This window comes from Athene noctua, chromosome 17 (assembly GCF_965140245.1).
Source record: "Athene noctua chromosome 17, bAthNoc1.hap1.1, whole genome shotgun sequence".
Taxonomy (NCBI): domain Eukaryota; kingdom Metazoa; phylum Chordata; class Aves; order Strigiformes; family Strigidae; genus Athene; species Athene noctua.
This window is the reverse complement of record NC_134053.1, coordinates 12,183,273-12,195,399: the sequence shown is the minus strand read 5'-3', so window position 1 is coordinate 12,195,399 and position 12,127 is coordinate 12,183,273. Positions and strand designations below refer to the sequence as shown.

At 44.4% G+C, this 12,127-nt stretch overlaps 1 protein-coding gene across 1 annotated transcript in view; it reads right to left on the bottom strand.

The window, feature by feature from the left end:
* Positions 1-7,257, bottom strand: part of SPPL3 (signal peptide peptidase like 3) — a 60,819-nt gene extending 53,562 nt beyond the window's left edge. Inside the window, exon 1 of the mRNA XM_074920962.1 lies at positions 6,915-7,257. Within this exon, the coding sequence (XP_074777063.1) occupies positions 6,915-6,937 (23 nt within the window). The 5' untranslated portion in view covers positions 6,938-7,257. The remainder of the gene's footprint in view (positions 1-6,914) is intronic.
* Positions 7,258-12,127: the final 4,870 nt, after the last annotated feature.

The window sequence follows — 12,127 nt, the reverse complement described above, 5'->3', positions numbered from 1 at the left end:
TACAGATACAGAGGCTATCCAAGGGAATTTGGGACCTCAGGCTTAGACTTGGCCATAAAAAGAAATACTCAACAGAATCTAATAATGAAGATGACAGCACAACAGCTACAGAATTTATCAGTTCCAGGACAACGTCATCACGGTGGTTCTGGCGGACAGACACGATTAATGTGTCATGGGAGTGGAGTTTCTGTAGGGAGTAGGGATGGCACATGAGAGAAGAGCCCTGGTTTGGCAGATCAGAGTATTTCAAGCAGAGGCCCCACTTGTAAAAGATGTAGGAGAAAAGATCAACATCAGCATCCTTGGAAGAATTACAGAGGGAGAAAGGGGATCAGTAAGTGTTGCAATGACACATATGCCTCATTAATCTTATTAAATCACCACCTTTCAAAGTCAGTTTGATTGCCTGGATCCAGTTCAGCTAGCACACTAGCTTGTGTTTCACTCCGCTTCACTCAACCCACATAATTGGCTGAATCGTTTCAAATTTTTATCTTAATCAGTTATGCTAAAGCAATGTAGCACCAAAAAGAAAATGCGCACAACGATTTTTTTCTACCAATTTCAGCCTTGGTTCTTTCTGGATCTTTGCTTTACTCAGATGTCACCAGAACAAAATCAGACTGTTTGATTAAATGCCTTGCGTGAATTATTTGCTTTCAGAGTATATTATAATGTTTAGAGTCATCATAAAATGTCAAAGGGCAATAAAGATGGTGGCACTTATGCCAGAGATGTTGATACATCACATTACCAAGATAATGAAATAAAATAGCTGAAATACTAAAAAAGACCAGAATGCATTTTGCCCTTCTTCCAAATTTTAGGAAATCAAAATCACTGCATTTTAAAAAGCACGACATGTATTTCAAAGTTCTTCTTGTAGGAAGGTTTCAAAAGTACACATATTTGGCAATGTGTTTCAGTGACAAGTGATTATTGACAAGAGATTTCAGCAACTGAGTCTAGTATTTAAAACTGTGGTATTCACCAAAACACAACTAATCTCAGACGTTAATATCCTCAATTTGACCTGTCTGGTGGTCCACACACAATTCCTCAAATTCCAACAGCATCAGGTTGCTTAACTCATACCAAAACCCCAAAGTGCACAAAACAGGCAATTCTTTTACTGGATCACACCCTTCAACAGAAGAAAGAGAGGTTCATCGAACTTGACACAAACCATACAAAAAAGGCAGTGATAATGGCAGATCCACACACCGAACAGCTCATTTACCTATGACACAGGACATCGTATTCAGATCTTCTTCTGTTTGTGGGAATTCAACCTTTCATCTCCAGAAAAGCAGCCTGAACTACCCCCACAGACCATAGCCCCTGCAGTCTTCCAAACGACATTTTTATCAAGGCAGGAAGTGGAACCCAGGTCCCCGCCAATCCCAAATTAGTATTTTGATCATTAAGGCAGAAGGGCATGCCTGTTTCCTGGTCCAGCAAATATTTACAGTATTCTATATTAAGTGAAAGAGATCTAAATGGACACAGAAAGCTCAACCTCTGAATAACACATAGTTTGGCGATGAGAGCACTCCCCTGGAAGGTGAGAGATGCAAGGTCAGAAACCCTGCGGGATGGAACTGATCTCCCATATCCTGGCCAAGCTCTCTAATCACTGGGTAAAAGCAAGGAACCATTAACTTCTGCTGCCACAATATCCTGTAAAGGTAAAGGCAGAACTGACAGAAATCTTAATTGAAATAGGTGCTGCACACCAGCACCAAGAAAACATTGATTTATGTTCTTCACTATAAATTTTTCTTAAAGAATTAATATATTAGTAAATAAAGCCTTTGCATTGAAGCAGGAACATTTTTTTCCCTTTGCTAATCAGAGACATTATATATATGTACATTCAAGTAACTGTAAACTTCAACTAATCCCATGCTCTTTGCCTTATTTGTCTTTCAGTCCAGTGTTGTAGACAGAGTCCCTGCCTACATGACACACAGTCTGAGATAGCAAAAGCTAGAGGGAGAATAACAAGTGAAGTGAGACTGGTACTGAAAGACAAACATATTAACTCTAAACCTGATATTCTCAGATTTAGTGAGGTTTAAGTCACTTTTCTGATGCCAGACACTCACACACATTCATACAATGACTTTCTTGTCCTCAGGAGGCTTCTAACAATCGTTAAAATGGAGTGTGGTCAGTAATTTCAGTTCCTGACAAGTGTAAGATTAAAGGCCAAACTCCAGGTTTGTATGCCAAGCTTTCATGACAGATTTTAAACAGTATGCGCAACAGAATTTCACATAGATGCTTTGCAACTTGTCACCTAAAAAGTGCAATACTTTAAAAATTCAGGTGAATTATTTGGTTTGTTTGTTGTAAACTGCCTCCCATCCTCAACACACCTGAATTAGCCAGTTAAGGTCCCTCAACCTAAACTGAGCAAAGCAAGTAAAAAATCTTGAATGCAAAAAATTATTTTACTAGTACTTGACAAGTTCTGTCAACAAGCTGTAGCTCCTCTTACTCCCTGCCCTCCCACATACACATCTAACCCAGCCAAGTAAGACTTAAAAGCACTATCTCAGTCTTCTGGAAGACGCTGTATTTTAATTCACAGCAGTAGCATGTTAAATGCTTAAATGCAATGAAAGCGAATTCTTAGACCTCTGACTCTAGAAAGACTTTTAACACCAATCAATTTGAATTCTCCCAGAAGCAAAGATGGCATTGTACATTTACACTTATTCCAAAATTCAGTAGCTTTATTGATTATTCTGACACATCGTTAGACTTAATTTCCACGCCCTTTGCATTACATAAAGAAGTTTCTAAATATATCACCATTTCACTCATCAAACATTTGATGGCTAATACAAGAATCATTCCACTGATTAAAACATTTAAGAGGGAGTTCAGTTGTTTTTAAGATTAGTGACTCAATACAGTTGCTTCTTTTTTTGTTCTTAGCTTACCCTCCCAGTCTGCCTCCTAATCATCACCCTGACAGGACACGCACACATTGCAAATCCATATTACTCTTATACAACGCCCTGGGAAAGGACAAATTTAAAATGTATTTGGTTTTGGTGTAGAAATCTCCTTCACATATGAAGGAAGCTGTGAAAATCTTTTGTGCATTCAAAGGGCAAAAAAAAAGAACAAAGCAATCACTATTGCCAGACTGGGCAACAGTAAAAAGGGAGGGGGTGTTACATCAGGCCTTGAAAAACACTGAACACCTACTAACTGAAGACAAAACAAGAGATGCATGCTGCTGTGGCTCCTAAATAGGAACCAGTGCAAAAATCCTACCACATGGTGCTAGAAATTAAGGAAAGACCAAGTAATTCACAAAGTAATGATCTAGGTCCTACTGCTTCCATACTCATCTGTTGTAATACATCCAATAGCTTGATGCCTGCAGATAAAATCCTTGGCATTTACTAACCATGAGTACACTGGTGATGGGCAAACGTCTCTTCCCATATTTTTTCCCTCCTCTATTGTACCAGTAACTTTTGTCACTACTCAGTCCCATTTCCTCACTGGAATAGAGACGGGAAGCAAAGATATTCTACAACCTCTGTCCTCTCCCAATCATTTCCACTTGCAGGAGATAAATTTCAGCTCTCATTTAATCTGGAAAATCATGTGCAACCCTGCGATGCAGCAGTTGCATTTCTCTGTGGCTTGCAGATTTGAGTAACAGCAGTATCATACATAGCTCTCGTAGCTTCCTTCTACTATTGGAGGTACTTGACAAAGTTTTTCTACTCACTACTAACAAGCATTTTATTCAAATACCCTTTTTTGAAAAAAAAAAGTACATATCCTTTGAAAGAGCCATTTCCATCTGGCACTTATCCCACATTTCACATTAAAATTAGTTTTTTCCAGGATGACAGTATGCAGTTTCACCAGCAAAATTCTCAGTAGATCTTCCTTTCAGGGATAACACACCTATATGTGAAATACTGGGTCAGCAAGACTACTGAAGACATTAAAAAAAAAAAGTTAAATAAAAGTACAGATGGTTATAGGTGTGGACATTACCGAAGAAAAAAGGAGAAGAGGTTGTTGCAAGAAGTAACTCACAAGAGTAGTGACAAATGACAAGTTATGTATTTAAAATTATGAAAGGGATGAGGAAAAAGCGTAAGTACCTACTGCTTATAATATCTTAATAAAAGAAAATATTTGCAATCAATTTCATTTGGTAATTTAAAGAAAAATATAGTATTTTACAAAACAATAAATATAGCAAAATAAGAATTAGTTCTCATCTCTTCAAAACAACATGATTAACAGAGAGGTCAATCACTGAAAAAAGCCCTATTAAGTGCTTGACAATGTTAATGTCCAGTAATCACAGCATGCAAGTACATTTTTTCAAAGTATTTCTAACACATCTAAGACTTTTTTAAAAAAATCAAACCCAAAATAAACCTTTATCATATCTTATGAAGCTACAGTGATTCTATGATGCATGTTGATAGTTATGCACAAAAAGAGGTGTAATCAAGCCTTACAGTCCTGGACAAGTGGGAAGTACTACTGCAGCCAGGAACCAACTTAAAACTACTCAAAGATAGGTATGTGAAAGGATTTTTCTTATTGTCAAATTATGTATTTTTAGATGTGAAATAAAGTATCTGTACAGCAGTTACACACTCCACCGAAAAACACAGAAAGCACTCGTTCTGAGAAAGCAGCCTTTGCAACACAGAAAAAGGACCAGGTCCGGCAAATGGACAGGATGAGATCTGCCAAATCTGCCAACTTCAAAACCGTCCAACTGCACTAACTGCTGGACGCAATTCCGTGCAACTCTTCTGTACAGAAGTATTGTTTCCTCAGTTGAAAATATGCTCATTTTTCCTAAAAGCACTAAGGCACTAGCCAATTTTATGCTGAGCTGCATTACCATAATTAAAAATAAACAAACACAAGATTGTTGCTGGAAGTGTAAGTAATTAAACACGCATCTACAGAGTAGAGTGCACAAGTTCTAGAACAGGACTCCTCAGTCTGCAACTGGATTTTTGCTCTTTCCATAGCTCCCAGACAATGCTGATCATGGGTCAAAATGCAAAGTGACAGAAACCTCAAAAACGAGGAATTGGTGAATACAGACACAAAAGTACAGTGCTTTGAGATGTAAGGCTGGCTCATATCCTTGTTCTGTTATAACCTCCACACTGTAAGAAAGAACTACCATTCTCGTGATCTACCTAGCACACAGTGAAGAACGACTTAAATCCCAACTTCATTCCCCTAAAACACGCAACCAAAAGAAGAGTTAATCCTCCTCCCAACCACTGTTAAAAACCTTCCCTTTAGAACACTACTATGGCAAAGACACTCATTCAAAAAAGCAAGGGAGTTAAAGATCAAAATAAGGTGGAACTGACGTTTTGTTTGATTTAGTTTTTTAAAGAAATCCCGGAATAGTTTATAACTTGTAATTTCATTCTGCAATTAAAACACACTAAGACAACAGTTGACTAGACACATCTAATTAAACTACATTAAACCGCCTAAATCTGTACAGAACTCATTTACTGTAACAAAACGTAGTTAATCCTTTAAGTCAAAGAAGTTGTCTTTTTGCTGTTGTTTTAAAGCAGAGCAGACCACTACCTGAACTGAGCTCGTGAAAAAAAATAAGAGCATCTAAAAAGCAAAAGACCAATATGTATAATGGTTCTTGACAGAGAAGTGACAGAATATGGGAGAAGGGGCTGCCAAAGGCTCAACATGTGGCAGAACAGAAATCCACACTGGGTTCCAAGTTTTGAAAAAGTAAAGGGAAGGATTTACAGAACCATTCAGAATAGGAATATTCCTTGCATATTCAATCCCTTCTCCACACTCAGCACACACCAAGGTCAAAAGCTGAGATATAGCTCCTTTTTTAATAAAGCTATGGTAACTTTTTTCCAAGAAAACCAACTCTGGATGGTATCACTGGAATGGATTTAAAATGCAGTAAGAGTATCACAATTAAATTACTGCAGTGGTCAGCGCAATAGAGCTGATGCACAGGTAAATTATTTGAGATATTCCAGTTGCAATCTGTGATAATGCAAAAAAACAAAACTACATGATGAAACCAAACCCCGTCTTTCATCCACTGCCAGCTAGGCCCGAGACAGTGTCAGGACACAGAAAAAAATGCCCTCTCATTTGCTATACTTCATGTCTTCCCACAGGAACTGGTCTCTTCCTCCCCATTCTATTTCCTGTACACAGAACAAGCCTATTGTCACTAGGTGAAAACACACACACATGCCACTGACTTACCAGCCTACATTGACATAAATCTCCCTTTGGGCAGAGAGATAACCTGCAGCCTCACAGACGCGAGAGCAGGTACTGTCCCTGCTCCAGGCGCGGAGGATGGCTGTGCACCAGCTCTAGACATGCAGAGATCCAGCTCACCTACGGAGACCTCCGGGACAGAGGATGACAGCCACACTAATGCTCACAGCGATCCTCTCCCACTCCCCGGCTGTCAGCGGGGGGGAATCCTCACAGCCCAGCCACCCCATCCCCTATCCCCTCGCTCGCACGACGTCCCTCCTCCCTTCCCCCTAATCCCTCCTACTCAGCCGCGCTTAAACCTCAGGCCCCAGCCCCTCCACGGGCAGCTCCCTTTATGCCCCAGCCCCCCCTCCGCCGCAGCCCGCCACCGGCAGTCCCGCGGCGGACGGCGCGGCGCCGGCTCCCCGCACACCCCCCGCAGCCGCGCCCCCCCGGCCCCGCTCGGGACCCCATCCCCGCGGCGGGGAGCCGCTCGTCCCCGGGCCGCCCGGAAGGAGGCCGGGTCGGAACACCCCCTGCGGTCGGCCCGGCCCGGCCCTTACCGGGGCCGCTCCCCACCACCCCCGCGGCCCGCAGCGCCGGCGCCCGGCCTCAACCCCGCGGCTCACCAGGAGTAGGTCTGCTCCGCCATGGCTGCGGCTGGGCGGCCGGCCGGCTGGGCTGTGCGGGGCGGCCAGGCCCCGGGCTCCTCCTCCGCCTCCTCCTCCGCCTCCTCCTCCGCCTCGCAGGCTCCGGGGCTCAGTGGCGGCCCCGCTGCGGCTCCCGGCCCAACATGGCGGCGGCTGTGAGGAGGGAGGGGAGCGAAGGGGGGGTCCCCGCCCGGGCGGGGATGGCGGAGAGGGCGATGGTGGTGGCGGGGAGGGCGGAGGCTCAGCAGCCGCGACGCAGGGCCGCGCTGGGGCGCCGGCTGGGCCTCATGGCCGGCGAGGCGGCGGCGGCGGCGGCGGCGAGGGGCGGGGCGGGGGCGGGGAGGCGGCGGGCACCGGGGCGGCCAGGCCAGGCCGCGCCGCGTCCCCGCGCTCGCGCACGGCGGGGGCGGGGCCGGGCGGCGCGCGGGGTCACGTGCCCACAACACCCTCACGTGCCGCCGCCGCCGGCCGCGCGCAGGCGCCGTAGGGGAGGGAGGCGGCGGCAGCAGCGGGGTGCTGGTTGTCGGGCCCGGCCGCGCCTCGCGCCGCTGCTCAGGCTCGGGCGGGCGGGCTGCAGGAGCCCCGCCGCTCCCCGCGGTGTGCGGATGGCGCGGGGGGGGGGGGTGCCGTGCCTGGCGTCCGGAGGAGGGAGCGGGCGGGAGAGCCCGAGCTTCCTCCGCCAGAAAAGCCGAGCTGCGGGTGGGGTTTGAGGCTGGGGGCTTCGCCGAGCTTCCGGCGGGGGAGCGGGACTCCCGACGCCGCGTTTCCCGCAGCCGGAGGGGCAGCGCCCCGCAACACACCGCGCCGGGCGGGCACGGCCGCGGCTTGGCCCGCTGCCGCCCGCGGGGCCGGGGGTCAGCGGAGGCGCGTTTGTTCAAAGTAACGTGCCCGTGTGGAGGGGCTGCTGCCGCCGCAGGACCCCCTGGAGGAGCCGAGGGGGGGCCGAGCGCTGCGAGCACAGGCTCCCTCGGGCGGGTGGGGGCCGAGGAGGGCGAGCGGGACTCGCTCGGCTCAGTCCTCGGTGGCCGGGTTGGGGGGGGCTGCTAAACCGGGACACAGGCTGCTCTTGCCGCCGCTGTGACCCCCTGCTCGGTCGCAGCAGGACGTGACTCCCCAAGAACGACTCTAAATTGCTGGTGTGGTGGGTTTTTCTCCCGAAGGAGAGTTAGGTGTAAATGCAAAGTTCAAGTAAGATAATTAACAAATGGTCTTTAAATTCCGTGTGTTTCTGGAGCTTGCTCTTTGAATTTGTTATCTTTTAAACAAAGTAAAACAAATAAAATCAAGTGCTCAAAATTAAGGAAGGAAAATAACATTCAAGATACTTTGACCAACTAAGAATCATAAGCTTCATGTTACCATGAGCCCTGTGTTAAAACTGCAAGTCCCAGGCAGAAGACCTTGGCAGCCGTTGATACCGGTCTCGTCTCCCTCAACCCTGGTTTCTCTGGTGCCGCTGCCAAATCTTCAATCCTTGATTATGTTTCTGCCAAATGCAGAACTAGTGACTTATCTTAGGTTTGCTCACTCGAGTAATCCTTATCTCCTGTTATTTCACTTGCAGCGATTTGTGCAAGTGGGGCTCTGCAGAGTTCCGAGCAATTGTTCCAGTCCAGCTGTGCAGCCTCATTCGTTCTTCCTTTTTGTGTGGGAGGGAGAAGAGCCAGTTTTAACTTACAGTTGGAGGTGATGTAACTGCATTAAATATAAATAGAAGAACAATGCCCGGGTCTGGTAAAAATAGGTATTTGTTTAAAAAAAAAAAAAAAAGGCATAGAGAAATTCTATGCCTTTTTTGCTAAAATCTTCAAAAATTAATGGGACATTTTCATTGCATCTACAGAGGTGACAGATGCCTCTAAAATGGCATTGGGAGCCCCCTCTAGTTTATTTCTATTAGTGGATTGAATAAATTATTTTCATTTTGTCCATCTTATTCTCTTAAATAGAAAAAAACCTTAGGTTGATATGCAGTCATGACTCAGGATCAAAAGTAAGGAACGGCTCATTTCTTCTCAGTTCCGTTCCTAGTTGTCGGTGTAATCTTGGGTGGCTCAATTCATCTCTGCTAGCTCCATTTCTCCATCAATAGAGGAAACTGTGACATGTTTGAGCCACCTGAAGTTTTGGGGCACTGCCTGGGATTCTTGTGCTTCAGTTAAACAGTGCTTTCAGTAAGATGGTCCTGGACTTTGAAGGCCTCTCCCTCCTGTATGCCCATATCTTTATGCATTGAAAACAAGTGATTTGGGTGGTTGTCACAACTCAGCATCCAAATCCTTTGTGCTTTTCACAGCCCTTTGGCCTTGTGGACAGGAATGACCTTAGAGATCCTGACATAATCAGCACTCTACCCACTTACTAAAATCTGCTTGAGAATCAAATTTATCAGCTGTGAGGTGGAAACACTCAAAGTATGGTGAGTGACTAGCTTACTGGGATCCCTGCTGGGGTGAGTCATGACAGCTGGGTGTACTGGAAGGGTGAGATGGTGAGTAATTTCCTCTCATTCAGCTCAGGCTGGACTGCCTTGAAAAACTTTCTCCCCTGTTTGACCATAGAGCTCTTTGCCCTCCAATTTACACCCCATGCACACTACTTGTGCCTGTCTCAGGAGGTATAGAAAGCTTTGGAGGATATATGCAAGGAGAGAGGCGTGAATTATGCTCAAAATCTTGAGGTGTGGGGTACACAGCCTAGTCAGTTCTGGTGGAAATTCTGGTATTCCCACATCCCATGTTAAAAAAACGCTCAGGCTCTGGGTAGGACTTGCACAGTGGAGAAGTTCCCTGTCTTTATTCTTCCTCAGTACAGCAGAAAAATCTACAGTAACAATGAGAAAACAGACAAATAATTTTGAATCCTCACTCTGCTGTGGTGTAACACCATTGTCTCTGGGATGCCTGTTCATGCTCTCCTTTTCAGTGATTATGATAGAGTAAATGCAAGAGGAAAAAAGAACCTCTCCATCCTTTTGAATCAATGCAGGGAAAGATAAATCAGTGCTTCAGCCTTCTCTTGGCACTAAAGAGCCTTTTTTTTTTTTCCCTGAGCATAGGAGGTAAAACTGATATTGGTATCTATGAGACAATATTCCTGCTTTGTGTCCTTATTGAAATGGCTTCCAATTTCTCAGTCTTGCAAAATTTCCAGTGCATTAATTTGGCACAAATGATTTATAGTTGATGAGCAATTAAAGTATAATTTTTTTCAGCATCTCAGGCTTTGTGACTAGACTACTAAATGATTTCACAGGCTTGCTCTATCATTACAGGATAGCGGTGGGATGAATTCACAGGAGAAATTTATTCCTCCTTGCAGACCCAGCATCTGCTCTTACTGCAAATTGGAGCACTGCTTGCATTCCCCAGATAATTTTCTCAGCATATCTTTTCTGCAGTCTTTGTTTGGACCTACAAGAGAGCTTTACTCTGTATTTCAGTGACAGTTTACTCTGACATTACAAAGTCCTTCCAAAATACTTGTTCTGTCTGGAACCTTTGATGTAGACTGATGCATTACTTAGACCTGTCAAAGTATTTCAAAACTAGCAGCAAACAAAAGCAAGGTGGTTTTTTTTTGGTTGTTTTTTTTTTTTTATGTTTGGAAGGGTAGCTCCCAGAGGTAAGTGTGGTGGAGAAAAATCAGATGAAAGTACTGGCTACAAAGAGTCCTCACATCCAAGTTGCTTAAATGTCATTAGATGACATTTAGCTAACCATGTCTTGATTCTGCTATAATGGAGGTGGAAACGGAACCAGAGTAGCTTCATGTAGACACTTCACCTTTCAGGAAAGGACATGACAGGTACAGTTGTCAACCCTGCTTGGTTTTGGTAGGAACAAAGAGCATGGAAATGAGCAGAAAGGGAAGGCCAAAAAAATTTTTTTTTAAATTGAGAGATCCAGTTTTGACAGTATAGCTAGGCTATTCTGCTTGTAAGATCCTTGTGGGATTCCCCTCGATAAAAATAAAGAAACCGTGCACTGACCAGTACGTGCGTCTCTATTCTCTTCACTACCACCTAGTGGGAAACTGCCTCATTAACTGAACTCCAGAGCTGCTCCTGCTCTCCAATCTCATCCTCACCGCGATGGTAGAAACCGTGAGTAAGTGACAGGGGAACAGCTGGATGACTGGGAAGAAGGACGCGCTCCTGTTTCCCCATACAGGAAGAGGAAGGGGGGCGGGAGCGCGCCTATAATTGAAGCCCATTATGCCCTATGGCATTCTCACACAGTGCTCTGGATCCAGGTCAGTTCTTAATGGTTGTTACACCTTAGCCTCAGTTTAACTGAGGCTCCCAAAGCTTAACAAATGTCTCTGGAGATAAAGAGTAAAACATTTCTTCTTCTGAATGCAACTGAATCCTGCAAACATGGTAAGGAGAAACTTGGGAAATTACCCCAGCGTTGCAGTCAAAAGGTAGCCTTGTACCCTGCTTTACTCTGAAAGCTTAGGTTGTTCTGCTTCTGATTCTACTACTGAAAATATGGAAGGAGGCAGCAATAAAAAAAAAAAACATCTCTCCTTTGTGAAATCACATTTTCGATTATAGTCACATATTTACAACAAAGACTACTAAATAAAATGTAAATGGGGTATATATTTGGAACATTAAACCCATGTATTCAAGTGAGTCCTTTCCCACTGAGATACTCGGGGTTTGCACAAATAGCTGAAATCCAACCCTACCTAAAACAACATATAAATGACAATTATCTCAGATTTTTCACACTCCCGTGTGCTATTTGGGACTAAGCTCCCAATGCACAAATAATAATCAGTTTTGGTACTTGTGTAGTTTTCTTTTCCCCAACCATAGAAATAAAGGTGAACATTATAATAATAGTTCTCACATTTCAAGGAAGGGATGATGTTAATGTCATTCAGGCCAATAAAGCATTTAGCAGTCTCAGCAGGAAGAACAGTAAAATGGTAAAGAATTATTAAAAGAACCATTTCTCTGTGTTTCTTTTGCCAGTGGCAATTTTATCACTATATACAGGCTCCCTCTGCTAGCACTTCTATCATAAATATATTAAGGGGTTTTTTCCTTCTCTGTGTGCTCCTTGAAGCCACATTACATTGGCTTTATCCCAGCAAATTGTATTTTTCATCATGTACACTTAACAATGGATATAATTCATGAAATGAAAACAAAGGTAAAAATGATGTTTTTACCATCACCC